Source organism: Lasiodiplodia theobromae (assembly GCF_012971845.1).
Source record: "Lasiodiplodia theobromae strain AM2As chromosome Unknown scaffold_3, whole genome shotgun sequence".
Taxonomy (NCBI): Eukaryota; Fungi; Ascomycota; class Dothideomycetes; order Botryosphaeriales; family Botryosphaeriaceae; genus Lasiodiplodia; species Lasiodiplodia theobromae.
In genome coordinates, this window is record NW_023336519.1 from 1,311,347 (window position 1) to 1,330,332 (window position 18,986).

The 18,986-nt window shown below is 56.6% G+C and overlaps 7 protein-coding genes across 7 annotated transcripts; 3 read left to right on the forward strand and 4 right to left on the reverse strand.

Moving 5' to 3' along the window:
• Positions 1–575: 575 nt before the first annotated feature.
• Positions 576–1,864, forward strand: LTHEOB_1365 (Thiosulfate sulfurtransferase; the record flags this gene model as incomplete). Its single annotated transcript, XM_035510058.1, has 2 exons — positions 576–771; positions 819–1,864. The coding sequence occupies 2 exons, from the start codon at positions 576–578 to the stop codon at positions 1,862–1,864; spliced, it is 1,242 nt and encodes a 413-aa protein (XP_035367712.1).
• Positions 1,865–2,859: 995 nt separating this feature from the next.
• LTHEOB_1366 (Glucose/ribitol dehydrogenase) lies at positions 2,860–4,074 on the reverse strand (the record flags this gene model as incomplete). Its single annotated transcript, XM_035510059.1, has 1 exon — positions 2,860–4,074. The coding sequence occupies one exon, from the start codon at positions 4,072–4,074 to the stop codon at positions 2,860–2,862; it is 1,215 nt and encodes a 404-aa protein (XP_035367713.1).
• Positions 4,075–4,438: 364 nt separating this feature from the next.
• On the forward strand, positions 4,439–5,259 carry LTHEOB_1367 (Flavin reductase-like FMN-binding protein; the record flags this gene model as incomplete). The annotated part of the gene is made up of 2 exons (XM_035510060.1): positions 4,439–4,492; positions 4,567–5,259. The coding sequence occupies 2 exons, from the start codon at positions 4,439–4,441 to the stop codon at positions 5,257–5,259; spliced, it is 747 nt and encodes a 248-aa protein (XP_035367714.1).
• Positions 5,260–5,546: 287 nt separating this feature from the next.
• On the reverse strand, positions 5,547–7,245 carry LTHEOB_1368 (uncharacterized protein; the record flags this gene model as incomplete). Its single annotated transcript, XM_035510061.1, has 5 exons — positions 5,547–6,294; positions 6,374–6,516; positions 6,571–6,795; positions 6,918–7,016; positions 7,066–7,245. The coding sequence occupies 5 exons, from the start codon at positions 7,243–7,245 to the stop codon at positions 5,547–5,549; spliced, it is 1,395 nt and encodes a 464-aa protein (XP_035367715.1).
• A 1,310-nt stretch (positions 7,246–8,555) lies between these two features.
• Positions 8,556–10,447, forward strand: LTHEOB_1369 (Gaba permease; the record flags this gene model as incomplete). Its single annotated transcript, XM_035510062.1, has 6 exons — positions 8,556–8,735; positions 8,787–8,971; positions 9,047–9,129; positions 9,176–9,535; positions 9,594–9,790; positions 9,842–10,447. 6 exons carry the CDS (start codon positions 8,556–8,558, stop codon positions 10,445–10,447), a joined length of 1,611 nt encoding a protein of 536 aa, XP_035367716.1.
• A 1,755-nt stretch (positions 10,448–12,202) lies between these two features.
• Positions 12,203–14,421, reverse strand: LTHEOB_1370 (Protein kinase; the record flags this gene model as incomplete). Its single annotated transcript, XM_035510064.1, has 2 exons — positions 12,203–12,771; positions 12,834–14,421. The coding sequence occupies 2 exons, from the start codon at positions 14,419–14,421 to the stop codon at positions 12,203–12,205; spliced, it is 2,157 nt and encodes a 718-aa protein (XP_035367717.1).
• Positions 14,422–15,243: 822 nt separating this feature from the next.
• On the reverse strand, positions 15,244–18,256 carry LTHEOB_1371 (Nolc1 protein; the record flags this gene model as incomplete). Its single annotated transcript, XM_035510065.1, has 2 exons — positions 15,244–16,524; positions 16,814–18,256. 2 exons carry the CDS (start codon positions 18,254–18,256, stop codon positions 15,244–15,246), a joined length of 2,724 nt encoding a protein of 907 aa, XP_035367718.1.
• Between the last annotated feature and the right edge of the window lie 730 nt (positions 18,257–18,986).

Here is an 18,986-nt window from a genome sequence, read left to right on the forward strand (position 1 = left end):
GGGCGAGCGCTCAACACACCCTTGGTCCGATCTATGCGGGTGCGGACAAGGGCAGGGCGACGGCGTGTAGGCGTGCAGGCTGGCGGCCAGGGACATAGAGGAGAGCACATGCAGGATGCATGAAGAAATGGATAGCAATGGCTGGGGCGACGAGGCTCGGCAACGTGTCTGGCTGTGAAGTGAGACCTCAAGTGACTCCGAGTTTAGGGCTGGCTGGCTGGGCGGCAGCCATGGTTAAATCATGGCTCGCCGGCCCAGCGACTCCACGGCGCCCACGCCCGCCACACCTCGACCCGCTCCGACATGCACATCGCTCGCGCACAGCCTTCGACTTCTGACCAACCCACCTCCGGACATGCGCTTGCTGTGAGACTCGGCCGCCGCGTGAGCCCCTCCAGACCAGCCTCGCCCTAGGCCCTTGCAGCGCCGAACCCGCACGGCGATGCCTCGTCGCCCAGCTTAACCGCCCAGCAACGATCCGATCCCCCCAACACCGCCAACCCAAGAGACCCCCAGCCCTGCGAACGCTGCCGCCGCCATCTGCGCCCACGAGTCCTCCGCTCGCACCGCCCACGATGCGCGCAAGCGCCCCGCTCCGCGCGCAGGCCCAGGGCCAGGCCCGGCTGCCCAAGCCCGATGCGCCCGCTCGAAAGATATTCAACTGTATCGTGGACGAGTCAGCCTTCCTGGCCGGCGTTAAGAAAAGCACTCGCGATGGCATTCGCAAGTGGATTAGCAACGGCGCCATGCGCCTCTTCGTCCCTCTCTTCAGTAAGTCGTGCGCCGTCCTTCGTCGAGCCGCCTAACCCGCCACTTAGCCCTCGAACAAGTCGACCGCATGAGGCGGGCTGGCGGCAAACCGGCCACCGACGCCCAGGAGGCCCTCCAGTGGCTCGATGACGTTACTTCGATTCCCGAGGTTCAGGCCGCTGGCCTCGTACAACTGCAGGGAGGCGACGAGATCTTCCCCACCTGGGAGGAGGTAGAGAGGTTCCTCCTGCCCGAGACGCTGCTTTCCATGACCGAGTCGGCGGACGAGGCTGATGACCTCGCCGACGAACTCAACAACTCGCTGGCTTCCCTGGGTAGCAACGGCGACAAGGTGTCGGAGAGCTCTCACGAGGGCGACTCAGAGTCTCCGCGCTCCGCATACTCTGCCACCAGCCCCGGCCTTCTAAACGCTACACCATACAAGATCGAGACGGCCGTGAACAAGAATGGCAAGTCGAGGTCCCGAAACAATTCGCACGCGCACAAGGCCGAGCAGAAGAACAAGTCTGTTGTTCCTGTGCCGCTCCAGCCGTTCTTCAACCATGTCATTTGGCGCATCCACCACGAGCAAAACCCCGACATCTCGCCCGAGTCCTTCATCCTGCTCACCAACGACCCGAGGAAGCAGACCATTGCCCAGCGCTTCAGCGTCCGTGCCAAGCGCCTGGAGCAGATGCGTGACATCATCGGCCGCGAAGAGCGCGACTTCAGAAACAGGCAGGCTTGGATGAAGAAAGAGGAGCAGGAAAACGGCAATGTGGCGAATGAGCAGAAATCAGAGGATGAGGACGAAGTCGTTTTCAAGCGCACGCCTGCGCCAAAGCCTAAGGCCGGACAGCAGCAGGTCTTCGATCCCAACGATTTCGGTCGGTCCCAGCCCGCCGCCCCCTCTCCCCGCGGACGTGGAGGCAGAGGCGGCCACCGCGCGCGCGGAAACTTTGCGCCCTCGTCTACGCCTGTTCCGCGTGCCCCTCCTACGGCCCCCAGGAACGCCGAGCCTGCTGGGCCAATCGATCCCGACTCGTACGCGCGCCCGCCGCCGGCGTCGCGCTCGACTCGCGGCGGCAAACGCAAGCTTTGGGAACCAGCGTAAGGCATCGGGAGCGAGTGACCGACTAGAACGGCGCTCATTACGCTTTTTTCCTACTGGCTTTTCTGGAGCTCCGATCCAACTCCCGGGATTCACTTGTGCGTTTGATTCGACTGCTTCGTCAGAGGCGACTGCTCGTCAGCAATATGCAGTTCGCCCGAGGGTCGGCAGCGCGCGCAGTCAGCTCGAGTTCACAGTTACACGATGTGCGCACGCAACGCTGCATCGTTTACAGCCGACGGCCGCCGTCGGCCAACCACAATTTTGGGCAGTGAACTTGTTCCTGTCTTCACCGTACACAAACGCTCAGAAAACTCATAAAAACATAGCGCAGGAGCCGAGCAGTCGGACTACTGAAGATATTGGGGAGGTGTGTGTAAAAGGCCACAAGTTGGGTGTGCGCGCGGCCTCAAGAGTTGTCAAATTTGTCTATTGCCTTTTCTTTTTTCCCTCTTGGATTTTTTAATTCACTCACTCGGATCGGGACATCTTAAGACGTATGACTTCTGATGTTGCTGGTTTCTTGGTTTAATTTGATTATCTTGCTTCCTCTACGTTTTTTTGGGGGGCGAACATCTCAGCCTATGAGATAGGGCCAAAATCTTTTTGGCTTTTACTATGATTTGAATCCGTAGAAACTTCGATAAAGCTCAGTCCTCCATCATCATGTCATTTCCCGTCTCCTCGTGTCTCCTGTCCCTTATTTGCTCTCCATCACAGCGGGTGACGCAAAGAGTTCGACCCCCCCTCAACCCCCCCTCCGTAAGAGATATCCGACTCTACTTCCGTGGGTAGTTGAAGTAAATGTTTGGATCTCATCCTTGTCTCCGAACATTTACCTCGACCACCCACGTAAGAAGAGGGGAAAGAGGGGTTGTCTCGTTTTTGGCTCCTTCCCCCACCGTCTCTCCTGTGCAGGTCATACATACTTCACATCACATCTATTCTACTTCTCCCCTCCTCCTCCTCCGACGACGACGACACACTTTTTTTTTTTTTCACCACGGAATCGCGTTGCCCCATCTATCTACGAAACAGCCCGAACCCAGACCCTCCTCGACCCCGATCCTATCGATCAGCCTCAACACGTCCGCGACGCTCTCCCCGACCTCGATCGCTCCCTCCTCTTTCGCCCGCACCAGCCCCGTCTGCACCCTACCGGGGTGAACCAGCGCGAAGTCGACCTCGGGCACGTCGTGGCTGAAGCTGCGCACGATGGCGTTCAGGGCGGCCTTGCTGGCGCGGTAGGCGTAGGCCCCGCCTGCCATCGCGTTCGAGGAGCCTCCACCTCGTGCATCGCTGCCGCCGTTGGAGGCGACGCTGCCCATGCGCGACGCCATGATGACGACCTTGGGCTTGGAGTAGTCAGGGGATGAAGAATAGGATGAGCGGAAAGATGGCAACAGTGCTTTGACCAGGGTGAAGGTGGCGACGGCGTTGATCTCGTAGGCGCGCCGCATCGTGGCGGCGTCCATGGCGGCGATGGTCTCGGCGCCGGCCACGTCGTCCGGCCGCGCCGCCTCGTGCGACGGCACCAGCCCGCGGATGCCGGCGCTGTGGATGACGAGGGTGAAGGGGCCGGTGTAGGGAGTAGTAGCGGCGGCTGTGGCTGCGGCAGTGGCTGTCGGGCCGCTGCTGCCGCCGCCGCCGCCGCCGCTGTTGCCATCGTTTTCTGGTGCTGGTGTTGCTGAGGGTGGGGGTGGGGGGGACGAGGTTGCTGATGATGAGGATGGCGGTGGGGTGGGGGCAGCGCTCGACTGGGAGTCGGAAGCGACTGAGAGCTGCTGTTGGCGGGGATTATGGTGGTGTTGGTGGTGATGATGGTGGTGATGACGCTCGCGATAGGTGATGGTGGGGGAGACTGGGGTGCCGGGGTTTGATGCGGACCGCGAGTGCGAGCGCGACTGAGCCGCCGCCGCAGCGCCCGGGACGGTTGCGTTACGGACGAACTTCTGGACGAGGGCCTCGGCGGTGAGGTCGACCTGGTTAAAGCGACCACAGGCGCCGACTTCGCAAGATGAGGCGGTTAGGTGGGTGGGGTAGGGGCGGGCGTCGATGCCGCGGACTTGGTGGGTTGTGGGCGGGAAGGAGGAAAAGTGCTCGAAAAAGGCTCGGCCGAGGCCGGACGAGGCGCCAGTGACGAGGATGTGCGTTTTTTGTGCTGGTGGTGGTTGTGGTGGTGGGGTGGTGGAGGGCGGGATGTCGGTTGTCATTATCGGACTATGTGAACAGTATAGTGGCTCGGATAGCTACAAGTGGTGGTGACGGCACAAGGGAGTTTTTGAGCAGCCGGCGGGAGGGGTTGCTGATTGTTTTACTTTTGGCAGTGACGTCTGAGGGACCTCTTTCGGGGTCCAGGTCCCGGTGATCGGCAGGCGGGCCGAATCTCTCTAGCGGCTGTCGCCATGATGTGCGCGCGCACGCACCCCCGCTCGTAACTGTCGGCTTTCGCTCTCTGACCGGGGTGCGTTGTCGGCAATTGTTGGCATGATAAAACCCTAATCCATACTTAATACTCGCTGTGTCGCCTGCTTGTTCCACCATGGCGTCTGCACCCTTTCCTCAAATTTAGTCAGCATGTTCTACGAGCCAGGCAAGACAGAACATGGCCTCCCCCACGACCCGTTCAAGGTAATAAGCCGGCCAATCCCCACCCATCCGTATCCCTCACCAATAACTTATGCCGATCTTTTCCTGGTCACCAGGCCTGTGTCGTGCCCCGGCCCATCGGCTGGATCAGCAGCGTCTCGCCCGCGGGCGCCCACAACCTCGCGCCCTATTCGCAGTTCAACAACCTGACCTTCGACCCACCGTACGTAATGTTCGCAGCCAACCAGACGCCGTCGAACCGCCGCAAGGACACGGTCGCCAACGTCGAGGCCACGGGGTGCTTCGCCTGGAACCTGGCCACCTGGGACCTGCGCGACGCCGTCAACGTCTCGGCCGAGCAGGTGCCCGCCGACGTCGACGAGTTCGAGCGCGCCGGCCTCGAGAAGGACTTCTCCACCGTGCTGCGGGACCCCCAAGTGCCCATGGTCAAGAAGAGCCCCGTCCGCTTCGAGTGCGAGTATTACAGCACCCTGAGGCTGCCCGGGAACCCGCCCATGGGCACCGTCGATGTGGTCATCGGGAAGGTCGTTGCCGTGCACATCGCCGACGAAGTGCTGACGGATGGCATCTTGGACGTGAGGAAGACGCAGCCGATTGCCCGGTGCGGCTACTATCAGTACGCCGTCATAAGAGAGACCTTTGACATGGTGATTCCTAGTAGTGGTCAGTGGGGCGAAGATATCCTGAGTGGATTGGAGGGGAGCTCGAGCAAGAATAAGGAGATTGGGAAGAGGGGAAAGACAGAGCCTGGAGAAGGCGAGGAGAGAGTAGGTAACAAAGATATTTGAGTTTTACGTAGCTCCCTCGCTAGAAGAAATATAGCGCCCTACTTGAATGGCTAGTTAAGAACAAATCGCAGCCGAGGGTTAGCGTGATTTTTTTTTCTCGCTTATATCATGGGCAGTTGAAGCTATCGTCTAACAATTCGACATCTACCGGATGATAGCCTCAACTACCCACGTAGTGATCTAATAAGCGGATGATTGGAAATTTATTTATTGTTTTTTTTTTCTCGTGGTCATGACATAGACATTACGCTTAAGAACAAATGAAAAATAACCCTCTTTCCCTCCCCTTAATTCCGGCTATACGCCATCCCGACTCCCCCACCATCTCTTGAGCTCCCAGCACTCCGTCTATCCCTAGCCCAACTGATGCTGTCCTCCTCGCCCTCCCTCTCTATCCTCACCACCGTCTTCTTCGAGATGATCATCCTCTTGCTATCGTTGCTCTCCATGCTCAGCTGATCCAACTCGGCCCCGGCTCCAGCCGTACTGCTCCTCGTGGCGCCGGCCTCGTGCTGGCAAAAGTCGGGCCGCAGATCCAGCGATATCTTCACCAGCTCCGACGGCGACGCCGAGCGGGAGAAAGCGCTGCCGCGGTGACCCAGGCTCAACTTATGCTTATGATGATGATGCTGCTGCTGCTTCATCACACTCTTCCCGCCCTCGCCGTACAATCCACCGCCACTGGTCCTCTTGCCGCCGACGACGGGACCCATCTTGATAGCAGTACCGAAGGAAATGGTGTCGTTGAAGGAACGCTCGCCAGCGCCGCCGCCCCCGCTGCGGTGCGAAGGATATTGTTGATGATACGGCTGCTGCTCGGCGTAGTAGCGTCGCCGATAGCTGCTGCCGCCGCCGCCCTCCTTCTCAAAGGGCCGCAGGAAGGGCCCGATGCAGGAGATGGTGCTGGCCATGATGGCCCAGTCGAGCTGGAACTGGCCCGCCACGACCGAGTAGGCGCCGTCCAAGGTCGGATCCGCGGTGATGGCGGCGAGGCCGCGGATGTACTTCATGCGGAAGGCGCAGGCGACGATGACCCTGCGTGCGTGTGTTAGAGAGTACAGAGAGGTAGGACAGGGGTGTGGGATTTGGGGGGGGGGAAAGGGGGGCAACTTACGGGAGGCGGATGCTGAAGGCGAGGATGACGATGACTTTGAGGCGGAAGGCCATGTGGAGGCCGGCGACGAGGTAGATGGCGTTGAAGAAGATGAGAAGCTCCGTGAAGATGTCGAAGACTCCAATGACGAGCCAGCGCCACGTCTGCCCGGGTTGGTTAGTACCTGTGAGTAAGATTTCACCATTGGTTTCACTTACTATATTTCCGCAAACCTCGAGGCCCTGTGTAAAGAAGGCGATGGGATTACAGTTGATCGAAGTCAAGATGAAAGACGTCACGGTCCAAATGGCGCATACGGCAATCGTGATGTATGCGAGCATTGCGTGTTTTCTGCCCGCGGTAAGGCGCAGATACAAAAGAAGGACGACGCATTTGGAGAGGAACAAGGTGAAGAGATAGAGAATCTGTTGTGCGAAGTTGGCCTGGTATAGGTATGCGAGTCAGCATAATGCGTCTGATCCTCTCCCAATACAGCATCGCGCCACTCGAGATTGTCCGAGACGTTTGATGTTGGTGATCTTCTTCGGACCGTTGTTTAACTCACCCTTCCGAGGTGGCTCAGCCTGGATTGGTCGAACTTTTTCAAGCCAAGACCCTCCTCGATTTGAATGTAAACAGTGGCCGCTTGAAAACAGCAGAACAGCTAAAGTTCATGAGCGATAATCCAGAGGAATTGAGATGGAGAAACCGACCGTTGCCAGTGCTAGCAAAGAGTCGTCGCGCTTCCATTCTTTGACTTTTGTTCGGACGTAGATCCTGACTAGCAGACAGGAAATTACGAACGAGACGGTCGTCGTTGTTACGACCATGACAAGGCCGCGCTTGTCATCCGGAGTGATGTGATATGGCGCGGGGACCACATTGCTCGCCATGGCGGGGAATATGGAGAAGTGAAAGGGGGAGGGGCGAAAAGGACTTCGAAACCAGCGATCCGGAAACACCACGATCTTATGAGCGACATGCGAAGATCGCCGGCAAGTTGCGGATCGTCAGGGCTCCCCAAGAGATCTGGCGAGATTCTGCCCTGTCGGGCGGGAAAATTATTGAAGGGCGCCTTGCAGCAGGGCAGCAAGCAGGGTAGGGAGGAGCACGGGCGGCACAACGAGCGTTACAGAAATGGAGAGACAGAAGGTGAGCGGAAATTCCGATGCAAGCGAGAGCAGCGGTAAACGCTTCTGAGAAGGTGTAAGACAGGTGCAATCAAGCCTCCTAGATTTGCGTGGCAGCCTCCACTTCATGACACAGCTGCTGGTCGAGGACAAGGGCCGGACCACTACAACGCGTGATTCTGCGGGCGGCGAGGCCGGCGCCTTGAAGCTGAGGCGACGGCTAGTGCCGGACTGGTGGTGGACTTGAATCAGGACCTGGTGGCCGAACGACTCGATCATTTGCGGGCGCACTGCTTGGCATGTGGAATATTGGCATCATCAGATGCAGGTAATCGGCAGTGGGTCAACGGAAAACGGAGCTCGTCTGCGCTGCTGGGACCAGAAAGCAGCGGGTGCAAAGACTTTGGCTCGTCTCAGCCTTCTGCGGGCCAAGGCCACGCCGTCGGGTCGCTTGCGGCGTTGAAGGTGATTCGATGCGGCTAATAACGCATCGGTTGGATGCACCCACGCGGGCGGACTAGCACTAGCGCTGCCCTGTAAAGGTGGCGCTCTTTTCCATCAAACAATGGACTGGCAGGCAGATTAGAGAGGATCAAGCGAGTGTATAATGGCAGCGGCACGAATACGAACTCCCGCTGCGGAGGTCTGCTCAGGGTGGGTTCTGGGAGGGTTGCTCAGCGATCAGCCGATGGGAACTCCCTTGCACGGCGCATCAGCCGGCTGTGGCGTGGCGGTCCCAGATCTCGACCCCAGCACGAATCGCGGGATTCCCCACTCCGAACAACTAACGGCCGTGCAAGAACCCCCGGATGTGCACGCGCGGCTCGGCCTGTCTGCCTGAAGGGTCGTCGCGGCTCCGGCCTTCGAACTTCCCCTGTCGAGGAACGGGCCTCAAATTTTGCTAGAATGCTGCGCCCAGATGGCGGCCTCGCAGGCGAGCGTCCAGGGTCTTGTGCGCCCATGTATAGGCCCTAGTTTCTCATGCTTGAGTAACTCCCAAGTCCCCGTCACCTTTTTCCCCTGCGCATTCGTCCCCCCGCGCACGTCTCTCTTTCCCTCTTTGCTCATCCAGCATGGCGCGCTCCTCTACCGAGCTAGATGTGCTGCCCGCCGTCTCTTCCGGGAAAGAGTATCACAACATGTCCTCACGCGAGCTGTCTGCCGGCACCGACGATGATCTCCATGAACAGAAGGGCATTACTCGCCATGACCAAGCCGATATGTCGAGAATGGGCAAGGTTCAGGAGCTGAGGGTATGCTGTTGCTGAAACACTTAGCTCTACATCTTGCTGACGCGCGTTCAGAGAAATTATCGCCCGCTGTCCGCCATTGCTTTCACAGTAATTCTCCAGGGCACGTGGGAAGTGCTGATGACTGCGACAACCCAAGGTTTGGTTGATGGCGGTTTGGCTGGCCTGATCTGGAGCTATGTGTGGACCTTTGCTGGCTTTAGCTTTGTTATGGCTTCACTGGCTGAGATGGCTTCCATGTAAGTGAACGCCTCCTTTCACACCACGCCACACCACCTGATCTTTTCTTTGGCGCTAACTCCATGACTCTACAGGGCCCCTACTTCCGGAGGTCAATACCATTGGGTCTCTGAATTTGCGCCTGCAAAGTATCAGCGCTTCCTGAGCTATTTTACGGGTATGTCGATCATCCATGTTAGGAGAAAGCTGCTAACAAAATGCAGGATGGATGTCGACCATGTCATGGCAGGCCGGAACCGCGTCCGGCCCATTCCTTGTCGGCACGCTGATTCAGGGCTGTGCTATCGTTGCTTATCCTGACTACTCTCCGACGAATTACCAAGGCACGCTCATGGTTATTGCCGTGGCCATAATCGTCTGGATATTCAACGTCTACGGTGCTCACGCCATGCCCATTCTTCAAAACCTGATGCTCATCGTCCACGTCCTTGGATTCCTCACCATCATTATCGTGCTGTGGGTTTTGTCGCCGCGCAACACTGCTGAGACAGTCTTCACCGTCTTCACCAACGATGGCGGCTGGAACTCCATGGGCCTGAGTTTGATGGTTGGCCAGATTTCAGGTACTTATCCACCTACCTTTACTTCAGAATTTGATACTCACCATCTATTTCTCTCTAGCCATATATGCTTGTATCTGCTCCGACGCTGCCGCTCATATGTCCGAGGAGATTAAGGATGCCGGTGTCGTCGTTCCCCGTGCCATGGTTTGGTCATACGTCATCAACGGCGGCCTCGGCTTCATCTTCCTCGTGACATACTTGTTTATGATTACCGACGTGGAGGCTGCACTTGAGGACTGGTATCCCCACATCTGGGTAAGTCACCTTGGGTTTAATTCTCGAAACCATGCCTAATTTTAGCACCAGGTCTTCCGCCAGGCCGTCAATGATGCTGGCGTCGTGGGTTTGAACGTGATTCCCACCGTGCTCATCTTCGCCGGCACCGTCTCCTACAACCTGTCCACCTCGCGCCAAACCTGGTCCTTCGCCCGCGACAAGGGCGTCCCGTTCTCCAACTGGATCGCTAAGGTCGACCCGAAGCTGGAAGTCCCCATCAACTCCGTCACCGTCACGACGCTGATCACCATCGCACTGTCGCTCATCAACATCGGCTCCGACGTCGCCTTCAACGCCATCATCTCCCTCAACGTCGTCTCGCTGATGATCACCTACATGACCTCCATCGGTTGCGTCTTGTGGCGCCGCATCTACCACCCGGAGACGCTGCCGACCTGCCGCTGGAGCTTGGGCAAGTGGGGCGTGCCCGTCAACATCTGCGGCTTTCTGTACTCGACTCACGCTTTCTTTTGGTGCTTCTGGCCGAATGCTACGCCCACGGATGCCGAAAACTTCAACTGGGCGTCGGTCATGTTCGTGGCTGTGTTCATTTTGAGCAGTATTTATTATGTCTTTAAGGGCAGGAAGGCGTACGAAGGCCCAGTTGTGTTGACCGAGGGCTGGAAGGGCGAGTGACGGTAATTGTATATGTAATAGTGACCATCGAATTCTTCTGGCGAGCAGCCCGCCGAGCATACCCTGATTGCCACCATCCCTTCGCCTATTCCCGATTAGGTTGGGCTCAACTCGCTTGGCAGTGGTACACTACTGCTACTCGCCGCATTCACTAATCGACCTACTTTTTTCGTTCCTCAAATTATTGTAATCCTCGTGGGTAGTTGAATCCAATGTCCGGATGCATTTGTAGATTTTTGAATGCTACATCTGCGTCCGGATATTCGCTTCAAATACCTACAAAAAATGGTCGCGTCGGCAGAAGGGAAGATGAAAAAATTATCATACATACATACTAGCTATAATCACTTATGATAGTGAGCTGTTGAAGGCTAGGAAGGAGAGCTAAAAATAAACAAGAATTGCAATAATCCTAAGTCTCGCACCTGTGTAGGATTTGCACACTAGCTACAAATCAAGCTCAACGAACCATGCGTGCGGAAACCCTGGTTCCCCACCTCCCACGTGGCCCGTAAACGCCACACACATGGGTATTTAAATCGTTGGCTTGATCTTCCACTCCTTACTTGGCGCCATGGCGGCAAGGAACTGTATAGAGACGTATTGCAGGCGAAGGCTCGCGCGAAGAACAGAGATCAATTTTCTTCACGAGGAAAACAGAAAACGTATGCGGGTAGTTGAAGCCATCATCCGGACGTAAATGTATAATTGTTAATTCGACGTTTGCATCCGGACGAGAGCTTCAACTACCCACGCCATGAACAGATAACAAATTCACGCCAGCCTTCGGCTGCAATACTCATCTGTAGCATCATTCACTAACGGTTAAATCCTTCGACTGAGGTAAGGCTCGCTGTCTCATATCATCACCATCTATTTATTCGGGTATGGAAACTTCGTCACGACGAGTCTACCATACAAAATTAAGTATGTATCATCATCCATGGATTGCCTCTCCCCCACCATCATTAGTTTTCTCTATCGGCACCCGAAAGCAATTACAAAACGAGAAGCATAACTCCCAGTTTTCAAGCGCTCTTTTATTGTTTTTTTTTCTGGCTCTCTGTCTGTGTTTTCATTTTCATTGACTTTGCTAGACCAAAAAAAGAAGTAAACCCTTGTTCTTCCAATCCTGATCCTCTCTAATTTCTTATACCCTCTGAAGAAAAACAGGCAAGAATGCTAAGTTTTTAGGTAAAACAACCGCAATCGGCAAAAAGCTATTCAAAAAGCCACGTTATACCACGGCTCCGGGAAAGGAGAAACGAAGGAAGAATGAAGATCCTGTCGGTGAGGAATGGATTTTGAGATTGAAAATGAGAAATAGTGGGTTCGTCCACCAAAACCGAAGAGAAGGAAAAGAAGAAAGCAGAGTCGCGGGCAACACCAATAAACCGTGGTATCTCGACATGCGGAACAAAGCATAGCGGTAGAAGCAAAAGACAATTAAAGAAGACAAAAGAGAAAAAGAGTAATCGGCCGTCAGGCAACTGGAAGGGAAAAGTGTGAGCGAAGGTGAAGTGGGTAACGGTTTGATGCTGCATCGTGAAGAAAGTTTCCATGTGAATGGATCCTTAGAACATTGAAGGGCAAGAAAGGTCAGGATGAAAAAAGCATTGAAACGAACGCATGGAAGAAGAAAGGATAGTAAAACAGACAAATCCAACCATCTCATCGTGATCGCACCCCGCCAGCACATCGTTGCCTGGAGCAGCAGGCGCGACAGGGGCCTGATAATGGGATCCTCACTAGCGGCTATGCTTGCTGATCACCCATCACAACATCCGCATCCGAATCCTCGTCCGCACGTCGGAGCTCGCCTTCGATAGCAATTCCGCCAACGACCCAGTCCATCTTCTCGATCTCATCGAGTGACTTGCGGCCGCGACTGACTTTCTGCAGCAAGCCCTCAACAACGTACCGTGCGCCTTCCCACTCGCTGGCACCAGGCTTCGTGGGGTCCCAGACGCCATCTTCATCACCAAATTGGCACCACATCCAATCACAACGTGCGATTCTGTGCACCGCCCTGCTGCGTCCGCGGGCTTTTCCAGGTGGGGGGTCAAACGGCAAACGGCCTTCCATGAGCGAGTAGAGCACAACACCGAGGGCCCAGGCGTCGGTCAGACGACCGTCGTACTCTTGGCCAAGAAGGATCTCAGGAGCAGCATAATCTTCACTTCCGCAACGAGTCTGGAGCTTCGGGTTGTTGGGGTCAATGCGGCGGCAGAGGCCGAGGTCCGTGAGGGTTATGAGAGCCGTGCGGTGACGCGAAGGATTCAAGAGTTCACGAAGGGTGGACACGGGGACATTGAGAAGAACGTCTGTTTGATGGTCAACGCACCGGCCAACAGGAGTTGGCACGTCACAACAAAAGGAAGCTTACTCTCAAGTTTGATGTCACGGTGGACGATGAGTTCACTGTGTAGGTATCGTACGGCGCCAACCAGTTCTGCGAAGAGACGCTGCACGACAGGTGCAGTCAACGCATCGCGTCCCCGGTCTGCAAGCTCGTAAAGATCGCCGCCCGGGCAGTAGTTGAGGACGATGAGCGCGCGATGATCGTCGAAATCGAAGGCCTTGAGATGGATGAGCGAAGGATGGCAGATCGACCGGAGAACCTCCACTTCGCGCTTCAATGTCATTTCCACGCGTGCCTCGTCTGCTCCACCGGCCGGCCCATGCTCGACGACCTTGATAGCCACGAGCTTCCTCGGATTGAGTTTCGATTCGTCCAGGACTGCTTTTGGGGCAATCTTTTCCCTTGTGGCCAGGAGGACCTTGCTGAAAGCGCCTTGACCGAGCTGGCGGAGTGGAAGATAGATCTTTTTCTTTCCGGAATCGTGCCTTACCACAAGATACTCTACTCCAGCATCTTCCTCCTTCAATTCCTCCTCTTCACTCTCAATAGAGCCTCGGTTGCTGGGAGGCGGCGTCGGGAGCGTCCGGGTTGGCTCAGCTCCAGGAGCAGGAGCAAGGCCACGCTGCGCGGCAAGGTATTCCTCGCGCCGCAACTGCGACTGCGAGGCTGCCTGCTCCAGAGCGGTCGGCTGCGCGCCAGCGTTAGCAGCAGAAATTGTGACGGTCCTTGGGCGGGTATTCACGAGGTGCTCGGGCACGAACTCGCTCAGACTCCGGTTGCGGCTGTGGTTCGCTTTGTTCTTCTCTATTGCGTGCACGTTGGCGCTGTGCGCCTCGACAGCCGCCGTCATCAGGCCCGAGTATCCCTTGTTCTTCCTGGACGGGGTCCTCGAGGGGGACAGGGTGCCGGTCGACAACATAGCGAGCGAGTCCTCCCGAGACACAGCTGCGGATCCACGCGAGTCCGGTCGGTGTGCTTGTCCTGGAGCGGCAGCGGCACGGCGCCACGGGCCGGGCGAATCGCTCACGATCAGCGGAGACGGGAGAGGTGTGATGTCAGCAAGGGCGCCGAGAGCGGGCGAAGAGATGGCTGAGCTGGGAGAAAGCGAGGAGGTGAGACTGGCGGCCGAGAGGGTGGAGCGGAGGCCTTTGGCGTTCTGTTGGATATCCATGGGGGCCGTTCCCGGGGTCTGTGAAGCCTCTGCAGGGGTGTTGACGATGGAGGGAGTCCGCGATAGCTCCCTGGAGGCGGTGGTCAGCTTGGAGAAGTCGGTCTGGAGTTGCAGGCCGGCGGCGGAGGGCGAGCGGCTGTGCGGCCTGCTGCCGGGGTGAACGGGCAGGTGGGCTGGTGGTGGATAGGCGGGCGCAGCGTCGATCCGCGGCAGCGCAGCGGAGGGAACCGCGTGCTGGGGGGTTGCGAAAGCTGGCGCGTCGCGCGCACCGGCGTCGCGGGCTGGCGGTTGAGATTGAGTCGCCGGCGCAGGCTGAGCGGCTGATGTCGGGTGTTGAGCGGCCGAGACACAGTGCTGACCAGGCGCAGGCGCGGGGGCGTGATGGGGGAGCGAAGGCTGAGGGCCTTCAGGCAGTGCAAGCAAGCTCTCGGGCTCGCCCATAGCGGAGGAGAGGTGAGAGGCGGGCTGTTGGAGTCGTCGCGGAACGTCGAGGTGAACCGATGGCGGCTACTAGGCTGTACCGTGTGGCCTGTGCCCGCGCCCTACACCAATGTTCTCGGCCTTGCCTGAAGCCAGCGCCTGCCCGCTTCGTCCGTACCCAAAAGAACAGGGGCCGTGGCCTGCCCCGGACGGTACGACCTCTGCCTGTGGCTTTGCCGTCTGCTTCCCTCGTTGCGGGAACGCTAGAGGGAACATCCTGGCTCATGCGACTCCTTTGGTGCCGTCTACAGAGGGGTATTGCAGCCGAGCGTGAATTTGTTCATCTCTCATGGGGAGTTGAAGCTATCATCCGGATGCCAATGTCGAATCAATAATTATACATTCACGTCCGGACGATAGCTTCAACTCCCCATGAGAGATGAACAAATTCACGTTCAGCTGCAATACCCCTCTTCTGCCCGGGTGCGACAGAAGGCGCGTCAGCAGGGAACAACACTCTATCAAGGCCCTGCACCTCCACACCCGGCCTGCGCTAGCACCTCAACGCTCATGCACGGCGAGATAGGTGGCCGATGCGGCCGGCTTTAATTCTAAATTGAATTCACAAATGCTCAAGGACGAGTGTCATGTTTTTTTAACGTTTTTTTTTTCTTTTTGTCGTTCTTTCTTCTATCTATGCCTGTTCCGTGATGATTGGGTAAAGTCTAGAAAACAAAAAGCAAATTGAATGAATCGTACTTCCAATTGGGATGCCGACCCGATTCGGCCATTAACTGTCCATACGGTGGAAATTGAGTTCTCGAAATGAATACGAGATGCGACCTAGAACCGAGTTCCGGACCGAACGTAGTTGTACGAGGTGCCGGAATAGTAGCCGTCCTGACCATTGTAGTAGCGACCACCAACATCAGTATACGGCTGGCGGTCCTGCTGTTGACCACCAGTCAACATGTGGTGAGAGGCATCGTAGTTGCCCCACTGCCGCGCAACGCCATCCATGTTGGTCCGGTTCTGACCCTGGCCGTTCCTGTCGGTCGAGCCAACAGCAGGTGGGCTCGTTTCCAACTTCTTCTCGAGTTGGTTGACACGCTCCTCGACACTTGATAGCTTCTTGATCAACTCGCAGTTCTGATTGGTGATCTTCCTCAGGGGCTTGAAGACGTGATCGTCCATGCTGCGAGAGTTGGCATCCAGGGTGCTCTTCAGGTTCTCGGTCTCGCCAATAGCACGGCCCATGTTGTGTTCGATAGCGTTCAGGTGAGAACGAACGTCGGCAAAGTACTCATCCATCGTACTGCGTATCTCACTGAAGAACTTCTCGCTGTTACCAACAATTTCCTCCTTAGTCAGCTTCTGCACATCGCTGAAGGTGCGGAAAGTCTCCTCGATATGGTAGTGGAGCACGTGGAAGTGCGTGAGTAGCTGCTCGTGAGTCGGCATGGTGGGCTGAATGGTAGGAAGGAAAGGTGCAAGAGGCGACGGCACAGCACTGGGGTGGTGGAAGCCGGGGGTGATCGGGTTTGGGTTGTCGCCAAGCTGCTGGGCCAAGTACGGCGTCAATCCGATCGAAGGTTGGAAGGCATGGTCAGAAGACTGGCCGCCGTGCGGCGCGTTGGGGTTGCTGCCGTCGGTCTGGGGCTCGGTACTGCTCGAAGCAGGCTTGCGCTCAGCAGCACCATCGTAGCTGGTGCGCTGCGGGTCGTCGCGCACGTTTGCCATGTTTGATGAAGCTCGGTCTACAATGCGGTTGGGAGAAGTTATTGAGATGTCCGAAGCGGCGAGTGCATGACGGAGCTTAGTTGGGATAAGGGAAAGACGCGCACCAGGCGGCGGCTTCTTCGTCCAATTCAAAGACGAGGTACGAGGCGGACAGGCAATGTGACTCTTCTCGTCCGCGACTTGGGTGCCGTTCTCGTCCTCGATGGCAAACTCACCTTGAGACAGGCGGTACACAACAGGCAGCGACTTCTTTGAGCTGGGGCTATCGTCGGCGTTGGCGCGATCGTTCAACTTCGAGCTGGCGAGGTCGCCGCAGGGTGGTGAAGAGTCGACGATGGTGTGAAGAGCGGGCGTAGCTTTGAACGAATGAGGCCTCTTTCCGCGCTAGAGCTTCGTGTTAGCGAGATATTCTAGCGGACTTTATGCGGAGGCGGGTGAGAGCGTGAAGAGAAGGTGCGCGTGGCTTCCGAATTTGGGAGGCACCCCACGTGATGGGCAGCATGCAGTAGCGTGGAGAATAGCAGCGTAAATATGACCCGGCCTCTGCCTTAGAAAGAAAAATAACGTATGTGGGTAGCTGAAGCTATCGTCCGGACGTGTATGTAGGATTTTTAATTCGACATTCTCGTCCAGACGATAGCTTCACCCACAGTAGTTTGTTTCTAACACATACCTCCTTGAGATCCGGGGTCTTGAACAACGTCGAGTAGACCGAGGGCGAATAGTTGTTGGGCTTATAGGCCATCTGCGGGAGATAGCCTTCCTTTGTCAAGCCGTCCCAGCGAAGACCGTCAGGACGTAGGCCATCGGGACGCGGGGTCTCTCCAGAATACATGTTACTGGTCGGAGAGCCGATGACACTCGCTTGCAAGGACTGCAAGCTTGGAGAGATCTCAATCAGCCTCGCGTATTCAGCTGCTCCATGCTTGAACCATGTTGCTGGGCCCTTCTCGTCCTTCCGTGCCTTTTCACCGAAGTCTATGCTCAATATTTCGTCACACTCATCCGCAGTGTCGATACCCAGACCGCTCATACCACCCCGGTTCTTTCCAGCAAGGGCGTCAAGCGCAGTCCTGATGTGAGGTGGAGTATCCTTGGCAGGCGGTGTGGGAGGAAGGGATGGGTTAGACTCTTGAGGAGCGAACCGGCGGCTGTTGCTGTACGAGTCAATGGCGATACGGACAGTGCTGTCCTCGAAAGCCGTCTTGCGATCAGGCTCTGCCGAAATACTGGCTGGGAAGACAGGAGGCAGTGCCGTAAGGTCCTTGTCGTCCTGCTCAAGAGTAGTTTCGGGGAGAGAACTGGTGGTGTTAGCACGCTTTCGCTGGGCCTTGCGACGATTCAAGTTCAGAGTCCACTTGGACGAGCTGTTGTGAGCATCTGCTGTAGTCGACGTGCCTAGAAACTTTGCGGCCTTGGATGGGATGTCAAGCTCAACCAAAGCGTTACTCTGATTGCCTACGGCTGAAGAGCTGGCGGGAGCCTTGATACCTGGGATGGTGAACGACAGCTTGCCAGGCTTGCGCAAATCTTTGGAAGAGGAGGTCTTAGTGTTTCCTGGCAACGAAACCTTGCGCCGGTGGGCTGGGTGCTTCGCAAAGTGCTGGCGAGGCACGTTGGGCGGCGTATCGTCTCCCGAGCTGGACAGAGAAGCATCCATGGGGCTGTCTGTCCTTTGTGACATCATACGAAAGAGCCTGCCTTCGCTGCGACTCTCGATCAGAGCACGGTCAGTAGCCATCGGCTCGGCCTCACTGTTAGGTACGAGCTTCAACTCTTCATGCTTCGGCGGGGATTGGGGCTGGTTCATCTGCATCATGAACGTAGTGATGGTAGTTGCTGGCGGGGAGTTGATGTCTGGCTCAGGCGGAAGACTCTTCTCCTCTGAACGGATGTCTGTCGACGCAGACTCGGTCTGACCGCGCTGCTGCATCTTGGAGGCATTCTCTCTGTCTACCTGCTCGCGATAGAAGTTATTTCCAATGTAGCGATACGCATGCGAGCGCTGTGTCTCATCGAGAGCGGCGTAGGGCTTCTCGTCTTCCGGGACCTTGGTCGAAGACTTCTTGGGCGACGCGACACGTCGTTTTGTCGGACTATAACAGTTGAGCGACATCTTGGGAAGAAGACTAAGAAGATGCGGACGGATCGGCGAAGAAAAGAGCTGATAGGATTTGCGAGAGCAATGGAAGACAAGAGGTTGAGGGTCAAGGAAGAACGGTCGTCGGGAGGATTTGAGAAGGGCGGGTAATGGTGGAGATGGGGGGTGGTCGCGGAGGGTCAACAAAACAGACCACCTACCAGCAGCAGCGGCGGAGGCAGCGATACCGTGCAGAACAATGGCACCATACTCTTTGCACAAGCAGCCTGTATGCATTGTTCCTCATGATTCCGTTCTTAAAGCAACGGCCAATGCCTAAATGCGCGCTCGCCCTGGGCCGCAGTGCCTGTGCCAAAGGCCCTGCACCAGCAGAGACACTCCGACAACGTCACGCAAATTGACTCAAAATGAAAGTACTGGGAGACGCGCTGGTAGTTGAAAATTTGGAACTGGGGCGTTAAGAAGAGACGTATACTCATCCTGCCGCATCCAGCTCTTGACCGAAGTACAAATTCCTCATAAATGAACATATCCTTGACCTTCCAAAGTCCTTCTCGTGCTACGAACCATCCACCGCCACGATTCCAAAACTAGGAACCGCCGGCGCCCGCCTATCTGACCCCGGATTCGTCCCCCATGTCGTGACCGCGCCAAGTTCCCAACGCACACAGCCGCAACTGTACCGTCACATCATGATCATGGGCAGTTCCGCGGGCCAATGTCAAATGTCTTCAATGTTTGATCT